The sequence below is a fragment of the Siniperca chuatsi genome, linkage group LG15 (assembly GCF_020085105.1).
Source record: "Siniperca chuatsi isolate FFG_IHB_CAS linkage group LG15, ASM2008510v1, whole genome shotgun sequence".
NCBI classification, from domain to species: Eukaryota; Metazoa; Chordata; class Actinopteri; order Centrarchiformes; family Sinipercidae; genus Siniperca; species Siniperca chuatsi.
Window position 1 is genome coordinate 12,868,170 of NC_058056.1, and position 21,484 is coordinate 12,889,653.

The following is a 21,484-nucleotide window of genomic DNA, read 5'->3' on the forward strand; positions in this document are numbered from 1 at the left end:
GTATAAAAGAGGAACAGTCATGCTGTGGATAGAGATTACAACATATATACTTTGTCATATCTATGTTGCTATTTAAGTGGTTGACAGATGCCGCCTAATATATCCTAGTGTTGTAGCAGTGATGATTTTGTTGTTGTTGGTGTCCATATTTAAGACTTGCACAGCTAAACAAACTGTCATTTAGCTGTATTGTGTAATATGGAGCTTTCCAGCAAATCACAGCTGCCTGTGTTCATGCTAGCCTTTCTGCCCTTTCCTGTTTGGACACTGCTCCTTCTGCTGGCCTGTCACTGACCCCACGCCATTTCCAAAAAATGCAACTCCCACATTGTCTTCGGCCCTCATTTTTGCAATGCTTATCCCTTTTTCCTCACTAACTACATCACCCCCGTCAACACCTGTACCCGACCCAAACACTCACCCTGCTTCCCCCTCCCAAAACAGCAGCCAGCAGACACTGAACAGGGCCGCCGCACCTCCTTGGAGAAGTTCACCCGCAGTGTGGTAAGTCATTTGGAGCTGGGGCTGTTCATATCACAAACCACACTGGCTGGCTTACTATCAGTGGCTTTTGCAATTATAACCATATTACACTCTATTATGGCTCTTTATAGGATGTGTATTTGTAAATAAGATAACATGCTAGTCACATGAACGGTTGCAACCAAGCATTTCAGATTTATTTGATTTTTTTTTTTTTAAAAAGCACCATGTTGTAGAGATTTTGCGTGATTAACAAAGTACTTTCAGCATCTCAGTCTAGTAATGTGGTTTTTGTTTTAATTGACCTTCTAGGGTAAGTCATTGACGGGAAAGCGCCTGACAGGCCTGATGCAGTCATCCTGACACAGCCTGTGCTGGAGGGGCACAGCCAGACCCTGTTGGAGCGGTGACCGTCACACAGGGGCTGGGGCACAGACAGTGGAGCTGGGCTGGACAGGGCTGCTGTGGAGGCTCTCAGACACTGCTCCGAGGACTGCTGCCATACTGGTAGTGCAACACTGGGCCTGCTGGGGGTGAACACCCCAAACAGAACCACTGAGGAAAAGATTATGCTGACAAGGGGAACCTCAGCCAACACACCACATGGCATGCAGCACACAGTATAAGCACATTCAGACTAGGGCTGCCCTCTTTTCATCACTTGGTCGGCAAACTGGTCATTAGGCCTTTTTGTTGACTATGCCGATCAGTTTATATTGTGTTCATTTTGTTTTATATACATGTTTATTGGGTATTAAAGCACATATCTGGTATTATAACAACATTCTTTTATTTAAAAACTACATTTAAAAGCTATTTGCTACCATATTTACAGTGAATTTACTGGTTTAGTTGTCCTAAAACAGCTGGGGCCAGTCCTAACTCAGACATACTTGCTTAAATACAAGGTCAAAGAGGCACATCAACACAGACATTTTTGCATATGTCTCTGTACTCACAAGGCAGCCAGCAATAAATAAAGCGTGAGACCACTGGTTTTTTTTTTTTGGTTTTTTTTTAAAAATATATCCAAATTCTTTTTATATCCTTGAAATTTCTATATCTGTTCCTTATTAAGCACATGACATGTCAGTTAAATAGTGAACATAGTTTTGGCAGTAGTTAAAAATACAAAGTTGGTTTTTCCATAAGTTACATTGAATGACAATGTCATGCTTCATTACATTCCAAAATCTGGCATAAGGGCTTAATGTAGCATTTACACTAAACTGCTGCATGTGTCATCCAGATGCCTTCGTTGAGGATTAATGTTTCGTTACAACAGTGATTTTGTAATGAGATGAATTTAATCCAGTTGGCAAATTGGTTCACTGCTTTCACAACTTCCAGGCTTCAAGTTCCAAAATGTTCAGGCTGCATGGTCAAATTAGTCAATTCCAAAAGCTTGAATAACTGAGAAGCTTCAACACAAACATGGCCAATATGGTTGTGTGAATCAGTGATTTGAGGTATTTACTTTAGTCAGAGTTCTGGTGTGCATCCACATGCCTTTGGAGTCCTACTATAGTGTAGTTTTTTTTAAATTTCCAGTGCCATGGGTCCATCTAGTGGTGGTTAAACCACAGGACCAGCAACACAAGACTGTATTAAACTGTGTTTGCATCATATCGAAGGACATGTCAAAACTAGTTGTTCTACGATCATGGATTTATTTCAAGGCCTGCAGCCCAGTATGGGAACGTTTGTTTGGTTTTTTTGTTTGTTTTTTTACTGCATGAATATATCATCTTTTGTTTTGTCAACAGTAAAACCTGCCCTCTTTTGTTTGGCAAAATGTATGCCGTGACTTTCCACCTAATAATCGTCACGTGTTTTAATGACTACGGGGGAAATGGTGCATGTTATTGGACCATAATGGAGTGTTAAATTCGGAGAAGATGGTTTGACTTTCCAAAGACAGCACACAGACGGGAGCAGCACTCCTCAGTGATCAAACATCAAAGTCCTGAAATGCAACTGGGAACAATATTTGACCCGTCATGGCTGCTGCACACTGAACATTAAGGCCTCTGTGCGCTACAGACTGAAAGTGCTTGGACTGAGGAGATTTTAGTGTCACAACTCCCCCATGAGGCTATTGACTGCTATAGTGACACTGCTGAATGAGTCAGTCATCTATTATTTTCTATTAGTCGTTGCAATGCACTGTATAGGTCGTATTAATTAAATAACATTATCATAAACCAATAATCTCAATTATAGGGTAGAGCGATGCTTAACTCGAGTCGATGTACCAAATGTTTTCTCAGCACAAACAATGACACTATGTACAGGGTGCATTGTAGGTGTAAATTGGCTAAATTTCATTATCCAAAAGCACACTTTATTATGATATGGGCACATTACTATGCATGTAACATATTCAGGGCATTTTGTGCTTTTAGTTTCTCAATCAGCAAGATAACTACTGGCACTCCAAAAGACTCAAGCACCTGTTATCTATTCATGGGTACCAAATAATAAAAACTCTGGACCTGTTTCTGTGCCACTCTTTTGTCGGTGTTTGCTGTTCTGCGTCATGAAACAAAAGAAGTCCAGAGTGTTTCCTGTGTTTCGGCTGAGATTTGTGGTCTTTATCAGGTGCTGATGCACACTAGTGCTGACCTTTTTCAGGTGTATCACAATACAAGGCTGCAGATATATTACGGTATGTGAAAATGTCACAAAACACTATCTTGTTTTTATTCACACTTTTTCTGTTCTGTGTATGTATGAGCTAAGTGCTAATGTGAGCATGCTAACATGCTCACAATGACAATGCAAACATGGTGACATTTAGCAGGCATAATGTTTACTGTGTTCATCTTAGTTCAGTGTGTTAGCATGCTAACATTTGCTAATTAAAGTTGTCACCAACTTTTGCAGGTATCTGGTCATAAACCAAAGTGTTTAACAAAGTAAAATTTTACACATTAACAGAAAGCCTGCGTTAAAAACTGGCAGCATGGGGAGATATGACTCCTACTGGGACTAAAAGTCAGGATATCTTGGCATCTGCTGCTTCAATTTTGATCATCCGTTTTTAAATCTATCTCTTGTGAGTGTCCTAACGTTATGGAAGTGCAATACTAAATCGCTGGAGTGCCCCTTTAAATTCTCCAGAAAACATGCTGTCCCAGTAGATACTAATAGACTATGAAATAGATTATGTGAGGTATATTAAATGTAAAATTGACAGATTACCATATGTTTGCCTAAAATTGTATCTTGCTTGCTAATGTATTTTAAGATTTAATTTCTCCTATTAGTGAAGATAGTGCTTGATAGCTAGTGTCATTATGAAGTTGTTGGCCTTTATACGTTTCTATATTCTAAGTACGTGTGTCTAATCCAGTGATCACATTTATTGCTCTTGTTTAAATGCTATTATACTGCCACTCTGTGATGAAGTGATTTGACACATTTAATAAGTTCCATGCGAAACCTGCTCTCATAACACTCATAACCTTCAATCATTTTTAAGACTCCAAACCTATCTACTTTATACCTGCGGTTAACATTCAGAGCCCATATACTGCTAATAGTAAATATCCCTCTGTGCAGGCAGACTCTATTGCTCATATGTGACTTCTAGCGAGTTACTTGTGATTTCTCAAGCAGCACCTACCGATCAATAAAAGCTCTCTGTGCTGGAGCCTCTTTTTGTTGTTTTGTTCCAATTTAGAGTCCAGCGCCACCACTGCTCTCACAAACTCAAGTGCTATTTTTTCCCTCTTCGTCTGCTCAGAGTCTGAGGGTCACTCAAACTTATTGATCCAGTCTAGGATTCTTCTGCTTATCAGCGGCCTTTTCAAAAATGATCAGTGGTCTGTCTCCGAAAAACAGCACCGAACATTCCATTAATTCTTTATTTTTTTTCTTTATTTTTTCAGAACAATAAAAATAGTTTAACAAACAAAGACTTCTTCATTCTCTCCACACTTGTATTTACAGCTGAAGATGAAACAAACGCCTGGTCATGTCCATTTCATCTCCTCTTGGCTCCGTTTCCACCCCCGATCCTCCCTCTCCACCCCCGGCAGGCTTGACAAGAGAGTACCAGGGCCTATTGCTGTGTCTTTGACGAGGTATACAGGGTATTCAATGATTGGTGACACATAACTTGAAGCAGACATCACTGACTTTTGCATTTAGGAGCTTCTCCTTTTGTTTTCACACTAGGCCTGTTCATATACGGTAGGTAACATTAAGCAGGTAATGATTTATGACACATGCTTTCACTTACTGGCATGACTTTGGAAGATAAAAGACACAACGACCCATTTTTACTGTGGAAACACCACATAACTGACACAAGAGAAGACAAGATAATTGAGAAGTCTCAGATCCATTCTTTGTCCTGCGGAGATAAACTGCTGTGGGGAGGGTCCCTGAGGGAAGTGAAGAAATAGGGTTTGAATGCACAAGCACTTAAGCAAGTCATAACAGACACAAGATTAATGGTTAGCTTCAAAAACGGAGCGGCTGTTATTACATTGCAGTGATACTGAATTATCACACAGACCTCTTACACAGTATGTGCAACCTATGGACCTAAAAGGCTTTTTTTTATACAGATCTTCAAGCACCTTCCAAATGTCATAAAGCAATTAGGCCATCTAAAGCACTCAACAGAAATGCCACAGATAACTTGGATTTACAGTTTTCACTTCTCACTAAGTATGTGGATCTGAGCAGAGTTATGTCTCTCTAACAACATTGTTTTCAAATGCATCAGAGATGATTCTCACTGTTGTCACCATCTACTCAGAGTGTAGATTTCAAATAGAATGTGGAGAGGTTTTGCTTGGCGAGTGGGACACCAGGTAAAATCAGCAGAGACCAGACAGAGTTGAAGCTTGTTATTGCGATGTTTTCCTATAGCATGAGACTGCAGCATCCCAAAGCCCTCCTGGGAATTGATTATAATGGGATCCTTATGTGGCGTTATTGTCCCTCCTTGCCAACTGAATACAATCACATGAATCAGGGCTGAGTGGCTGAACAATCAACAGCAGAGGAAATGAAATATGCCTGAGTAGTTGTGGCTATTGTGCACCTGATCAGGACAGAGGTATCAATACAGTCTGAACAAACCCAAGAAGTCATACTAATCAAACTTTAAAGAGTTCAAAACATAGAAATATTATACAACGGAGAAAAGATGCAAAATAATTACTAAATTACTGCGACGTGTTCGAGTCAGAGAGGCCCAGGAAATAGAGAGCAAAAACAGACAGAGGGACAGAAGCAGAAAGATAAAATCTTTGTGTCCATGTCAGAGTATTAATACAGTAGTCCAGAGGTCTGCATGTAATAGTGGTGGATTTGAGCACCATCTCTATGGCTGGGGATCAGGGGGTCACTGGTCCAATCAGGTTGGAGGGTCATGGCTGTCAAGAGCTGGTTTCCAGTGCAGAGCGGCAGGCTGGCACAGTGATGAGGATAATGACGTCTTAGTGTCACATCGGATCACACAGCAGACACACAGTCACAGAGCAGGAGTGGGCAGGCTGGGTCACGAGGGGCCCCAAATGCACCCGTTGGGCACAAACAGTCCAAAGGCCTGGCCTTTAGTGTTCCCATAGTTCAGTGGAGCTCCAGCACAGTGCAGAAAGGATGACATGAAGCTGGATCTGCTCACATTTCAAATGTTCAGAAGGGATCGATACATATCATCAAGGGAGCAGTTGCTTCAATTAAGCCACATGGCCTGTAGAAGTGGTGGATGTCTATCATCCATTTCAGTCCGTTATTTTAGGCCCAAATCAGGAGGGACATGAAGGCTCATTAGTTTTTAAGAGTTAAATCCTCTTCTTCACTGGTCACCCCGACTGCTGGGCCACATGCCAATGTGCTGATTGCTCCTACAGTGTGTAACACAGACAACATGAGTTAGAACAAGAGTCTAAAGCCATGCTAGCGGTTCTGCCAGGCTGTACTTCGGCACAGAGGTGCTTTGAGCTAAATGCTAACGTCAGCATGCTAACATGCTCAGATTACAATGATAACAATGCTAACATGCTGAAGTTTAGCAAGTATAATGTTTACCATGTTCACCATCTTAGTTTAGCATGTTAGCATGCTAACAATTGCTAATTAGCTGCACTAAACAAAGTACTGCTGAGGCTAAAAGGAATGTCATTAGTTTTGCAGCTATTTTGGTCATAAACCAATACTGGACAAATTGAAATGGTGACCTGCTGGTGGCGCTAGAGGAAAAGTCACCGTAGTCATTAGAATTCATTCTGTAGTCCAGATTATTTTCAACAACTACAGGATGGATAAGATTTTGTACGACATTCATGGTCCCCAAGGTGGTGGACTGACCGACTGACTGACAGACATTGTCATCCCTAGAGCCGCTAGTGTGGCTAAAAACTAGAATAATGTTTGATTTCTGTTCTCGTTACTATGATTTGTGAATCTTAAAAACACGAGAGATTGAGTGAGTTTCATTTGCAAAGCCAAATTACACTGAATCCATCTGACTATACATAAAAATACAACAATGTATTTAGTCCTAATCAAATTTACGCTTCCATCACTAACACTATTCCAGCAACCTGGTTTTGTAACCCAGTATAACTCATTAGTAGTGTGAATGTTCAATTCTTCAACCATCTGCAGAATTTCTTATATTTCTAAATGAGAAAAAAACCCTGTTGCTTACCTTTCATTTATTTAGTCCCCTATATCTGTAAAAACTATATTTATAGGCTTCTTCATCTCCAAACATTTCCAGTGGCCTATGGCAGTCCTTTCATTGGTTCCTTCATTTTAATACAAGTTTAATCCAGAGTTAGAGCAGAAGAGACCTTCATAGTCACAGCGACTACTGATTCAAAACATCCAGTAGCTCAAGTATGGGTCTGCAATGACATTCAACCATCTCCCACATATACTGTATCATTTATGCCTTTAAATTTCTCAATTGTTCAAATTTCTCCAGTGTTTTTTGTTCGTAACGTTTTTGCTCCTTCTGCTCCAGTGAGTGGGGAAAAAAAAACACTCCAAAAACATCTTCTGTTTTGCATGGAAACCAAGTCACTTGTCAAGAAACACTGACAGTTGTTCATTGCCTTCAAAGTTAATATATATATTTATATATAAAAAATGTGTTCATAAATTATTCAACAATGTTCAGTAGATAAAATACCACTTGCATTTCTGTCCTGAAATGATCACTTTGTGCTTTCTGCAAACAAAAAACATTGAAAAAGAAGCAGCAGATTTTTGCCAGAGGTTAATCCATATAAAAAAAAAAATTGTCTCTTTAAATCTAAAAAGGTTCTCTCTCTCTGTGTCGGTTGGATATTCCGTTGCTGTTTGTGGCGGGCTCTTCCAGCTCGTCATCCTCAAAGCCGTGGAAGGTGGAAGTGTCGCTCTCTGAGGTGGTGCCGAACAGCTCATCTGCTCCAGTAAAAGTCCCATCTTCCTTCTCTTCTCCGCAGTCAGCTGGCACAGGACAGGAGGAACGGAGTCAGTGCACAGGCGATGGATAACAAGCGAGAGCACCATAGAGTTATAGGTGCCCATTCACATACTTTGAGGTATCAGTTTGGACAGAAAAGTTGTGCATTGTATGAATGTTGTATATGATATACTCACTTTTGCATCGGCAAGCTGCGTAGGGAGAACCCGATTTACCCGTTTTTTTGTTTGAGCCCTGGCATTTATTACAGTAGTTGTTGGGAATGCTTGTCCCACCTGGACCCTTTGGACCTACAAAGAAATTCCCCCCCAAAATAAGTTTTAGGAACAGTTGATTTTACCCTGAGGAAGGCTGGGCAGGTCAAACTTTTTCAATACAATACTTTTGTATTGCACCTATTGTACCTTAGTTTGCTCAGTATAAACTTTGTGCTTTCTGCAAACAAAATGCTCTCATTTTTTTCATTTAACAAAGAAACTCAATTGGTTTCTTAATCCCATCAGCCATATAAGATGTTGAAATAAAATTATGAGGGCACCTGGTGTCTGGTTGGCCTGGCTGGCTTTGTGGCTAAGAAGTAGGATTGGGCGATATGACAGTATATGCTGTGTGACGGTAGAAATGTGTCCACCGGTAGAGATTTGGCAATACCGTTTCCACTGCGGAAGTTATCCTTAATGTGTCTATATATTCGGGGAAGGCTATGTAGCAAGTCAGGACTGGATTCTCGCGTGATCTTGCAAATCCAGCTGCCTCGCAAGATAACGTGATTTGGGCAGCAGGACCGCTTACCACGTTCTCACGTGATGTGAGAGCGACAGTTGGTGGTGGTAATGCACCTCTAAGCTTGTATGCTAACTGGTATGCTAACTGCAGCAGAGAGAGAGAAGAGAGTGACAAGAAAACAGAGGCAGAGAGTGAAATTGTCAATACAGTACAGAGGAGTTGTTTTTGTTTGTATGGAAGTTCCAAATAAAAGCGGAAAATAATCAAATGTGATGAAGCACGGTACGGTATGGTTATTTTAAATCATTTCTCAATTGAATTCACAGAACAATTACTATATCGTGATATATACCGTTAGCGTTATATATAACTACATATACCGTGATAGAAGATTTTGGCAATATCGCCCATCGACACATACCATATACAGTCATTGTATAGGTATTAAACTATATTTAGAATCAATTTAATTTCCTTTATTTGACCTTTAATGTTGAAGTGAAGCATGATTTGTGTAGATTCTAGTTAACTTTTGTACTGTATTCTTCTGGTTTGTGCTTGTTGACTTCTTAATTATGTGGACATGTTTTTGGTGTCAGGCCTTCCTTGGATTGGCCTCAAGTTGATCGCTTTGATTTGTAACTGTGCCTGTCAGAGTTTGTATAAGTGTCACTGAGTCAGGTGATGTTTATATCTTTTTAAAGTTAAAATAAATACATTGGAGTTACGAGTGTGCAGCTTTTGCATCCTCATCTATACTGTGACCTACCTATTAAAGGCAAAATGTCAAAAAAATTTAAAAACCTTTAAAAAATGTAAAAGTATGATTTAAAAAAAAAAACCCAAAATCTAATCAAAGAATAAGTCAGACTTAAAATATGACAAAGATATTGTATATGTCATTTTTCCCAATACAAACACAGTCAGCACAGCACTGAAGTGGCGCAATCTAACTGGACAGACATACATATAGCATGTAATGGTAAGTGGTTTGTTTGAGGAAACTGAACATTATGATATATTAGATGTGCAGCAGTTGGACTTCTTACGTTTGTGTCTGTCAGTCTGTTGTGCAGAGGGGGATCTGGACGCCACCGAGCTTCTCTCTCCAGCTCTGTTCTCCTCTGCCAGGTGGGAATGGGTGTAGTGGTAGCTTAGTCCCGTACGGTTCCTGTAACGTTTCGCACAGACTGCAACAGAGGGCAGACGTTCAGTCCTGCTACTATGACTGGTTGCATTTCAGTATCTAAAAAATAATGCTGGCAACACACCATTTCTAAATGCAGAATTTTTCCCCCTTTTCTGATAACTAATAAATGAACAAAGGCCTCAATATGCTTTGAATGTAATGAGACCTTCACAAAGCAAAGAGTGTAACGCCCACTCACTGTCTGGTGATCTGGCAATGCCCGTAAGTTACAAAGCAACATAACTAAAAATAGCTACAGGCAGTTTTTGAATGAGCAGAGAAATCAAAGAGTAGAATGATAAACTCAAATCATAGAAAACAAACAAACTACCTATGCTACTTCTGACTTTAAAAAAGGGAAAAAAGTTAGTACTTTAGGATCTGATTACAACATTAAGTCAAATAAAACACATAATGACCATGTCTCAGTTTCACAGCACAGAGGGCACTTTTCAGCTTGAGAAACTTGTGACAACCATTCAACAATCTATCAAATTTTTTTTTATCAAATATCCTGAAAAACTACTGTCAAAGAGAGTCAACAGATCAAGGTACCTGAGGTCGAAGATTTTGAGTTCTGCTTTTGTTTGTATCTGTCTGAAACAGAGACGAGACAAAGCAAAGAGGAGGGAGAGAGAAAACAGAGTGAGTATGTGTCTTTTAAGAAGAGTCACAACAAAGTAAAATCTAATACCCTCTTCCTGGACTTTCCACATGCAACTTGCATGTACAGGAATAACTGAGGCTACAATGACACTAGTTCACAGTAGTTTCATCCTGTGGTTGCATCTCAAAACCACTGTGTTGGTGATTGAGTTACAGTGCGTTGACTTTCTGACAACAGAAGCCCTGATGATATTTCTGGAATAACTTCTTGATCTGTGGATATTCTACACATATGCAGTATAAAGCAAGTCAGACTATGGGCCTTTTAATAGGCTGAGCAAAAATGAGCAAAAATGCTTAAATACAGATCTTCATTTATTTTTAAAGGAAGTGAATTTAGTGAGAGTGGAGAAGGACATAAAGGTCCTAAATAAATAATAAAATATTAAATAAAAATAAATAAATAAATAAATAAATAAGGTCTGAGATACATAAAGGAATTAGATGTACACAATGTTTGCACAGTAATATGGAGAAAAGTACAAAATATATATTGTGATATTTTGACAAGGCAAATTGTACAAAATTAAGAGTAGATCAAGACTCTTGAAAAAGGCTCAATAAATGCCAGAGAAATCAGCATATTATACAGAAATGGCCATATTGCAAACTCAGCACCAATTAAACGGATGTGACACTAAAACAAACCTCATATTTCAGAATTCATCACTACTTACTGTCACAGACGTATGGCTTGTCGTCGTCCACATCTGTCCTCCTGCGGCCTGAACCCCGGCCCTGAGGAAAAACATCCAGATGCTTTAACTAGCTGCAATAAAATCTGCGCCCACAGCCTTCCAACATGCACACAAGCTGCAGCATGTATAATACAGCCACTACCTATGCAAATCCATTCACAGAGTTTAATGTGATCAAGCTAATGTTTACTCTACGTTTTATAAAGAAACTGGCTGATAGAGCAATTCTTCTTAAACTTCTAGTGTAGCCCCGAGTGCTGTGCAACTTAGAGTATACTTGAGTACATGACAACTGGTGTCCATATGGTCACTTACTCTTCCTTTTCCCCGATGTCTCCTCTTGGGAGTGTCCACCTCGTAGTCATCATCATCATTGAAAGCGTCTTCTGCTGCGTCTGCCTCCAAAACCCTCTGAGACAGAAAGTGAGAAAGGAAAGACCATTTCAATACTCAGCTCTGATTTAGGTACCAGCTTAGTGAAAAAACACTGAGCAGCAACAACAGAGAGGAAAGAAAAATCTGGCTGTGTTTCACAGATGTAGTATGTGTTCTGTTTTTGTATAAATGTCTATTTCATGTTGAAATGCTTACAGATCATACAGGTACTAAAGGACTGGAGACACTTTCTTTATTGCAGTAATTTGTTTAGAACCAGGAGCATGAATTTAGGGATGATCAATTATGCTCCAAGCCCTCTCTTCCTGTATGTCCTTCCTTACATGTGTCCACATGTATATTTGGTGCAATGTGTGATGTAGAGATGTGGCTTTTGACTTTCAACAAGAGATCAGCAATGTTTTTGTCCAAAATGCCAGCAGTCAGCTAACAAACCCTGCAGGTCAGTTGGAAAAACTTGGCAAGTTGCCTTGACAACCAGTTGGGGTGCACCACTTCACTCAGTGCCAGTGCCCTGAATCGTTTGAGTGATATCGCTGAACATTTACATTTTAAACATTTGGCTGACGCTCTTAAACAAAGCAACACACACACACACCCCTTCTGACTGAACTCACCTGGATCTCCAGCAGGCTCTCCTCGTCATTCTTAGAGTTGTTCCTCTTGTCTAGACCCTCTCCTCGTAGCAGAGCCTCCAGCGTGGTGCTCTGGGTGGGCAAGGTGTCCTTGGACATGAGGCCGCCGTCTGCACAAAGAAAAAAAAAAAAAAAACAGGCAACACGTGATGAATCATCAAAATAGCAGCTTGGTGTTTATACTTTAAGGGCATGCAAACAAAACAAAACAGGTAAAAAAACAAAACAAAACAAAAATATTTCCACAGGTATATAATTGAAGCACTGGAAACTGTATATTGCTAATGAATGAGCTGAAGTATGTTACAGTCCTCTAGCATGTGCTGTTTTTCCGCCTGCATCACCATCAAAAACTGTAATTGTGATGAGAACCATCAGTGCTACAATCTCTGACCTCTGTGAGCAGCTTTCTATCAGCACCATTTCCATTATGTCTCTTCTCTTCCACTCACACTAGACCTAATAAAAGCGTGTGGCAAATTGCTGGAGCAGTTGTTCGCTATAGCGGCTGTCATCTTTTTTTTGCAACAGAATGTGTCATCACAACTATTTTCACAGCACTATATTATTGAAAAAAATTTACATGTTTTCTTTCTGAAAGACAATGCATTGTCATTGGTGAGTTCTCAATAATGCTGCACAATGCAGACATTATGCTGACTTTGTCCACAGGAATCTCTAAGGTACAAGGTAGTTAAGTGGCTTATCACTTTAACCTGAACACATCATGCAGATATCTCCTCCTAAAGTGAGCTGAAGATCTAAACAAACAGTGTAGGAGGCAAGCAGGTTGAGAAGACAAAGCAGAACAAACAAAAGCTTTGACAGTCAGTCGGAACTGCAAATCTTATTTACACAATATCTTCTACACACAGCTTCATGGTCATCCAGTTGCTTTGTGGATGTTTGGAAAGAGGATGCACTTCAAAGCCCCCTGACTCCAGCTTTCTATGAGTCCTTCATCAACCGCTGCACCCACTAGAAAGACTTTTGCAGAATATTAAACATGAAGTGCTGAAGCAACAGAAGACTGCATAGGTAAGAGTCAGATATAGGAGGTAGGCGTGAGAAGCAGATAAAACACGCTCCTCTGAAATGGGCCCCTCCACCATGCGGCGGCAGCCCCTCACCATTGTGTCTGCACACGTTGACTTTCAACTCTCCGCGACGAGACAGATCCCCCCACCCTCCCCTCCCTCCCAACCCATGGGAGCTGGGGGGCTAAAAATAGAGCCGGCAGCAGCCTGCAGCAGGGAGCCGATTCTGCATGCAGCCCCAGTCTCTAGCACACCATCAGTTAGACAGCCTGCCGAGGCAGCGAGACAGACTCTGGCTGCTGCCCTGTGCTGGCCACCTCTGGCCAGCTGCACAATGTGCTCCGTATAAGAGACGCCAGGTTAAATCAGGGTATGTTTCCCCTCCGCTGGGTACTCGCAGACAGCACATACAATCCACTGTTGCTGGAGAAGGGAAGGGACAGCAGGGTGGCGGTGGCGGGGTCTTAGCGAGCGTGAGCTCAGTGGAAAACAATAGGCTACAATGGGATGTGTTTGGGAAACAAAGGCTTGGTTCAAATGATATCACTCCATCTTGCTTTCTCTTTCAGGCCCTCTCCCTCTCTTACTTTTTCAACTTCCCAAACATCTGTCCTTCCACCATGTAATGCAGAAATTAAATTTGAACTAAAGCATCAGGATCATGGAGATTTCTATCAGAACACAATAGATTTCTCACAGCCTTTTACAGAAACTACTAGAAAGTGAAAGACGTAACAATGTTTCTGTGTGAAATTCTCTCTCTTTTGTTATGTCCATTCCTGAGGGTAGCGTAATATCCCTGTGGGTGTGCAAGCCTTGGGCACAGAATGGACCAGTTACTTGAGCTCAGAGAGACTGGCTACAAAACACACACAGACTGCATGGCAGACTATGGGGAGAGATCAAAGAGTTGCCACAGAGAAAGCCAAAACCAATCAACAAGGGAGGTGGTAAAGAGAAAATAAGATAGAGGGAGAAAACAGAGGAGAGGGTAAATGTGTTGAGTGAGCTATTTCAAGTGGCAGCCAGAGAAGGCCGAACACCATTCCACAACATTTATTAAATACTGTCTTCAGTGACCGAAGTCTGTCTCGCTACTCCCAGCAGCGGTAAATCTAATTACATGTTCTACTTCTCACAAAACAAGTTTACCAGCTGGGGTGAACACAACCACATTTCATCCTCTGAAAAATGACCGACAGCTTGGGTGGGTATCTTACCGAGCTGGAGACCGTAGATGCCCAGGCGGGGATCCGTGGCATTGTGCAGCCGTCTCTTCTTTCTCCAGCAGCGGGCAGGGTATGTGTACATCTGCCCGGCTCCCACCCCTGTACAATAACAGTTGTAGCCAACAAGACAGTTTCAGCTGAAACACATTGATAGTAAAAAAAGTTATAGAATCTTTTATGTATTGAGATTTACACAATTTTAATTCTTAGGCATTACTGAGATTAATGCATTGAGGCCACTCAAAAAATGAATGAGTAGCTCTGAAATGATTAGTTGATTGACAGCAACAATTCTCATAATCGATTCATTGTTTTAAGTAACTGATAGAGCAACAGGACTAGGAGTCTACAGCCATGCTAGCAGCTTTGTGAGGCTGTACTTAGGCACAACAGTGCTTTGAGCTAAATGCTCAAAAATGAATGTATGTACCAAATTTCATGGCAAACCATAAATTACCAACTGACTGAGAGACCGACCAACATTGCCATCCCTTGAGCCACGTGGCTAAAAATGCTAAATACTTACTATTCCAGCTTCTCGCTGCTTTTCTTTGTTTTATATCATTTTAAACTGGATATATTTTGGGTTTGAACTGTTGGTTGAACAAAATAAGCAGTTTAAAGATGTCACCTTGGGCTGTGTTAAAATTGTGAGGGGCATTTTTAACTATTTTCTGACAATTTATTAACTAAGTGATTGATCAATTAAGCAAAAAAAAAAAAAGCAATTAACAGTTTTGTTGGCTAATTACAACTCTAGTTAATAGCTCTAGATAATGTAGACGCAGACAGAATTTTTACATGCATGTGTGCTTGTGTGTGGTTGCCCACCGGGGCTGCGGTGGTGTCGTTCCATCCAGATGTAGCAGTTGTTCTGGGCCACGCCGGTTTGTGAGTCCAGGAATGGCAGGCGGACGCTGCGTTCAGCACACAGACGGGCATTGTAGCTGCGGCACTGCTCAATAGCATCCTTATAGAACTGGTCGCCCAACCTGCGGGGTGTAATGTCAGCAGCAGAGGTCAGTGACACTGGATGATGTAGTTGACACAGCCGAGTCACTGATGTGGCGGCTGGTTTGAAGAATAACCACAATGTGATCATATTTGCAGACTCTCTGATATGGAGATTACCCTTTTCATCATGTATGAATGCCTTGATAATAGCCTGTTGCTTTGCTAGCTACAGATCATTAAATCAGTAAGCTGAAGCAGCTACAAGATTTGTATGCACTCTCCTCAGCCCACATAATGCTGTTAACGTCTGCTCAAACTTAACAGTACTGTTCAATCTAAGTATCAAACTGACAGCTGAGCTTCTCTCTCCTCTTCCAGCTTGCCATTGGGAAGAATTTGTGGAAAGAAAAAAAAACAAACAAACAATGCAACCCAGTTACAACACTGCAACGACGCTGCTGCTCCCACTCCTGAAGTTAAACATATTATTACCTCTGTGGGCTCTTTGTCTGATCTGATTCTAGATAGGCTGTGAGCTACGGTGGCGGTGACTTAGTTAGATTATCACAACAACATAGAATCTGGGGTCTAATATGAAGTCAGTCCTCCGATCAGCAAGCAGCTAAGACTCTCACACTTTAGTTCCACTTTTCTTAGTGCCACTGAGATTTTGGCAGTCCCTCAGGGTTTCAATGTTAATATTCAGAGTGAAATGGGGGAGGATATTTCACATTCAAGCTCGCTGCCACACGCTTGGTATGGTAATTACCCTACTTAATTAATCTCAGCAGAGTGCCTAGCACAAGGGCAGGTTCTAATTTGACTATATCAAAGATGGAGGTAAATGCTGAAACTCTGAAATCATGGCAAGGTACTTTGTACATGATTTCCACAGTCTGCTGTTATATCACAGGTTCAACAGGGCAAATAATAGCTACTGGTTCTTCTAGTATGAACATTTCCACATCCGCATAATGAAGTTCCTCCACGTGTTCTCAATTACAACATTAGGAAGACGGCCATTTTGAAGTGAAACTAATGAGCTGTGGGCTGCGAGCCTGGAATCTTAAACTAGAGGTGGAGGAGGTGGGAGCCTGATTTGTCAGCGTCTTCCAGATCCTGCTCTCCCTCCTTCTCTCCGAATTTACCCCTACCCCTTGATGAGACGACATCCAGCAGATGAACAGCCATGTTAGGAATGCTATCCAGCACAAAGCCCATTTCAGACAAAGCGTGTGTGTGTGAGGCTTCTCGGAAAGAGAGACTTCGTGTCAGCGTGACTGAGAAGAGTAAACAGTCACAGGTATAGAGCAAGTGCAGGGGGTGGGGGGTGAGAAAGAGAAAGATGAGGGGAGGATAAAAATAAAAACAACAAGACAGGGGGGGTTCAAAAGGCATGACGGTGAGAGAGAAGGTTAAAAGCTAACAAGCAGATCATGATTAATAACTATGGGACTTTCCTTCCTGGTGTTAAATCATAAAAAGATAGCGGCTTCATTGTAGTTAATCATATCACTACTACTCTCTTCCTTGTAAAGATGGCATACAGTGTTTCTTAATGCATACAAAGCCAAGAAAACACCAACTTCTGACTTGTACCAGCATTTTCTCACCCTTTAATATGGGATTTTTAGAGGAATCACACAAGGATATACTCAAAACAGATCGGCCACAAAGAGGTTTGACATCTTCACCAGTAGCTTGATGGATTTCTTTTAAAAGATAAACATTGTAATAATATGCATAAATAGCATTTCTCAGATCTATACCATATGTGAGCCCAGTGTATCGTTTCCAACAGTAAATCCCCGCCAAACTAGCCTGTTTGCTTCGCTGCCATTCCTTGATATCAATACACAGCTCTGATAGGACGCAGTGTGACATATCAGTTTACTAAAATCAGGCCAGCTGTAAATGCTCCCTGAAGTCAGCTACAAGTGAGTGCTCAAAGGGTACGCACCGTGGAGTGCCAAGAAACCCCTGTGATTACCCGAGTTGAACAAACCAAGAGAGGATGCCGATTCGTCTCAGGTGAAACGTGGAGGGGAGTGAGAGAGAACAAATAAGTGGTGAAAGTCTTCTGGTGCGTGCTGGCTGTTTGTGCAACGACATGCTCTCCATCAGGAACCCCGCTGCCCCGAGCAGCAGGTGCACTGGCTTAGGTGAGAGATTGTTCTGACACTTGTAATGAGTGACAAGACCCACACCACCAACGACACAGGAGGGAAGGGAGAGAGAGTCACACTGACACACACACACACACACACACACACACACACACTCACACCACCCCTATGTCAGCACTCACAACTTTTCCCCTCCTGTCTGGTCTGAGGCACGTTTCTGTTTTTCCACTGTCCTTTGAAATCGAAGACACTGAAGCAGTTTAGCAATAATTCCAGTTTATTACAACTTGGGTCTTATTTTATAGTTTTGGCCATCATTACTATCTTTGCACTCACCAAAGTCATTGCCGAGAATTGGGAATTGAGCAACATCACTAAAAATTAGTCAGATGGGGCAAAAAACATGAGCAATCTAATGATCATAGAGATTTTAAACCAACCCTTATTTATTTGGAAGAGAAAACAAAGGCAAAGGCTGTTGTAAACATCTGTCACAGTTTACAGAGCAGCTTCCTGGTTCACACTGACCTATCGTACTTGCACACACAGTTTCCTGTACAATGAGGGATTATTACCAATATTTCAAGTGTGCTCACTTTCAGTTTTACATCCAAATAAAGTTGTTTAGATCAGTGGTTTCCAGCCTTTTTGGCTTGACCCCTTAAAAACAAAACAATGTCTACTTTCAAACCGTCCTCACTGGTTGCATATGTAGTACTGAAACAAAGTAGTTTGTAGTTTCACTGAAAAATGAAACTACAAAAATAAGACCCACATTGTACTCGGTCAACGTCTAGCTCTGCCTAAAAATGGCAAAATTGTGTGGAATCAAACTGAACTAGAAACACTTGTGCGTTTCAGGGCTTAAAAAGATGCCTCAGAGGTATGTGCTACACATCCTCAATATCTTCCAGTTGAGTAGAGAAGGTGAGTGTGTGCATGAGGGCGAGGAACAAAAGCCAATCTTGTGGCCAGTTGGGCCTCTGCTATCAGCGTGTTCCTGTTAACGGTTCGCCGTGTCACATGGCTACGTCCGTAATGTGAGCATGTGTCAACACTCAATTTTGCATATCTGACTATAGTTTGCAGGAGAGCAGCTCACAGAGCCAAAGCAGTCTGCAGTCATGACAAAACTCCAGCATCTACTCCAAAATGGTCCAGCACTCAAGAGATCTGACTTACGTGAAAAATAAATGAGTAAAAAATATCTTATCTAAACACAACTTCAGTCTCTTCAGCTCTGCTCAGGAGGTTTCTCAAATGTGCAGGTGCACTGCTCCTTCACAGGAAGCTAGAGCTACCACATAAGAGAGGGGGAGGAGTAGGAGGGCCTACACAGTTACTGCATCCTGACAACAACCTCTGATTACACCAATCAGAACAACACAGTCAGGGTAAGGGCAGGAGTAAAACCAGACCATACACCTCCACACTGCAGTGCCAATAAACAGCAGGCCTGACTCACTCAGAGTCTACTCAACACCAATGACAAGGTAGCTGACGAATGGGGAAGGATCTCACCGATGTAATGTCAGGAGAGCTGTGGCTGGAAGATGTGTCCGACCCAACTCCAGCTGTGGCTAAAATTTTAATGAGCAGCTTTATGCGCTTCTTTATTAATCAAATATTCCAGACCCCATTTTAATCAGCAGATTCTGGAGATTACTGTCCTCTCATGCTCAGAGGAAGGACAGACCTCACACAGACGTGCACAGGCTTGCACGCTGCTGCTTCATCTGCCACATCTCTACAACAAAGTCAAACCAGTGTTTCATTTCCCTAAAGTGAATCATCTTAATACAAAAAAAAGAGGTCAAACTGGTCCACGAGAGCGACATCCAATTAGTGTCAAGTGTGACTAATTATAATCTGACAAACGTGTGAAATGAAGTCAGAAACCCAAGACAGAAGCTAATTATAGCACATTGAAACACTTCATTAAGCACAGTTTATAGCAAGGAGACATTCCACATCTGAATGCTAAAACTTCTCTGAGATGAAACAGCAGCTTGACAGTAGACACACACTGAAGCTTGTTGGGACACAAGAGAGGGAAATAGTCCAACAAAAGGTAATAATGAAATGTACTTTCCAATAATAATCCTGCCCTTATGAAAAACACAGATAGGTGATAGGTGAGAGAATAGAAGGAGCTACAAGGAAGTATTGTTCATTTAACATTTACATTAAACACTTTAACATCAGTGCTTCACTGAGCTGTTCAGGTGGCTGATTGTATTGGGCAATTCCCTGTGGGACTAAGGGCATTGCATGAAAAGTGCAAGCACACTTATTCGACTACTGTAAAAATACAGATTCAACAGAAATTTTGCATTTGGCCACCATCCAGAGCATCATGCAATGAGTGTGCATGTCGGGAGTTGTCTTGCTAAAGGCCACTTTGACAGGATCTATGACTTCTGCATTCAGTCCCATTAAACTGTTAAATTATTATAGCTTGCTTGTCTCCGAACTGGACACATGCACAGTTTTCAGCAGAAAATATCAATGTTCAATGCAAAACAAAAGAAAACAGTTTGAAGTGAACATTCAGGTGTCAAAAACATGATTCTGCATCCTTTCATAGGTGTAGTAACAATGTCACAATAACAATGGCAACAGTGTGTGATGCACAAGGTGTTGTGTGGTCCACCCCTTGTGCTTACAGTCCACGGAGGTGCCAGGGTACCTCTATGGAGGAGCAGATGGTTCTCCTGCTTGTGCCCAACACTTCCTCTCTGTCGGAGCATCTCTCTGACAGATGGGCCCAGGATCCTGGACCAAGCTAATCTCCAGCACTCCTCCACTTAAAGGCACAGTGGAGTGCCTGCTCTACCTCCACAGTCCCAAAGAGCCATGATGGTGATAACCCATCAATACAGGCTGGACGCTTCTGTCACGTCCAACTGAACGTGCGTGTCAAGAAAAGCCAAATTACTATCTTGTTTAAATACAAAACGACAAGATGCAGGATGCGTATTGTGTCTAACTTACAGTAATATGTTAACCAGTGGAATTGGTGAAACAATACAGAAGAACAAAGGAATAAGGTGGAGCATTTATTTGAAGTTGATGGACAAAAATGACTATTGCACAGGCTATTTAAGCTCAGAGTGACAATCTATTTCCAACGGCGGACTCAAATTGCTGTCACTTTTGTCGATTTCGCCAGCAAGCATGCAAATACAAAATGCCTCCTCCCTTGCTTTACCGGGTCCTGACCACGTCTGCGCTCGGAGGAGCCAAAGTTGACATGTCGACAATTCACACCAACTATAAACGACTTTCGGAATGTCAGATTATATTCCGCTGCTGTGCCCAACGGAGCACGAAGAAAATCGGCTTTTAATTATTCGGAGCGGCGCAAAGGCACGTTGTCGACAGTTTTCAAATAAATGTATAGCCCAGGAAAGACGACACTCTCTTGTGTTGAATGCATAACCGTGTGGAGGAGAAGCTCTTCTAGTGCAGTCAAAATGTCACGCAGCCTTACGCACATGTTTAAGAATAAATGTTAAAACCTTGTGGAATAAAAGAACTATACGAGCGAGGCTACTTTGCCATGCAAGAAGTACACAAAATGAATTTGGACAGCTTAACCTGTCATATGCACACGGCTGGAAATCACATGCAAGAACAGCCAGTTTTAACGTACAAGTTGGCAACAAAGTAATTATTCGCAATTTCCTAAATGTCTAAATTACTTACGCTTTTAGTGGATTCTGAATGACAGCCGCCATTTTGCTTCAATGTAACGCAATATCGGCGTCTTGCAGTTCTGAGGGAAACCTATGGGAATTGACCAATCAGAGCTCGGGGTGAATTCGTGGACCAATACATCTGCAGCATACGCGGATGGGGCGTGGCTTTATGGGGTAAACTGTCAAAATTATTTTAAAGGGTTTTCCCT

General features: G+C 41.5%; 2 protein-coding genes across 6 annotated transcripts in view; one reads left to right on the top strand and one right to left on the bottom strand.

Annotated features, from left to right (window-relative positions):
* LOC122862418 (regulator of G-protein signaling 6-like) overlaps positions 1-2,982 on the top strand; it is a 42,227-nt gene extending 39,245 nt beyond the window's left edge. For all 4 annotated transcript variants that reach the window (XM_044167904.1, XM_044167901.1, XM_044167902.1 and 1 more), the window contains 2 exons: positions 445-504; positions 796-2,982. In XM_044167904.1, the coding sequence (XP_044023839.1) occupies positions 445-504; positions 796-846 (111 nt within the window). In that variant the 3' untranslated portion in view covers positions 847-2,982. The remainder of the gene's footprint in view (positions 1-444; positions 505-795) is intronic.
* Positions 2,983-4,343: 1,361 nt separating this feature from the next.
* On the bottom strand, positions 4,344-21,431 carry LOC122862419 (zinc finger protein DPF3-like). 2 transcript variants are annotated; one of them, XM_044167906.1, is made up of 11 exons: positions 21,283-21,431; positions 15,326-15,486; positions 14,486-14,593; positions 12,211-12,338; positions 11,513-11,608; positions 11,177-11,237; positions 10,389-10,430; positions 9,694-9,834; positions 8,095-8,208; positions 7,157-7,941; positions 4,344-6,350 (listed from the first exon to the last, which is right to left on the bottom strand). In XM_044167906.1, the coding sequence occupies exons 1-10, from the start codon at positions 21,312-21,314 to the stop codon at positions 7,766-7,768; spliced, it is 1,059 nt and encodes a 352-aa protein (XP_044023841.1). In that variant the 5' UTR covers positions 21,315-21,431; the 3' UTR covers positions 4,344-6,350; positions 7,157-7,765. The 2 variants fall into 2 exon arrangements, with proteins under 2 accessions (XP_044023841.1, XP_044023840.1); XM_044167905.1 differs by having other exon boundaries at positions 15,296-15,486.
* Positions 21,432-21,484: the final 53 nt, after the last annotated feature.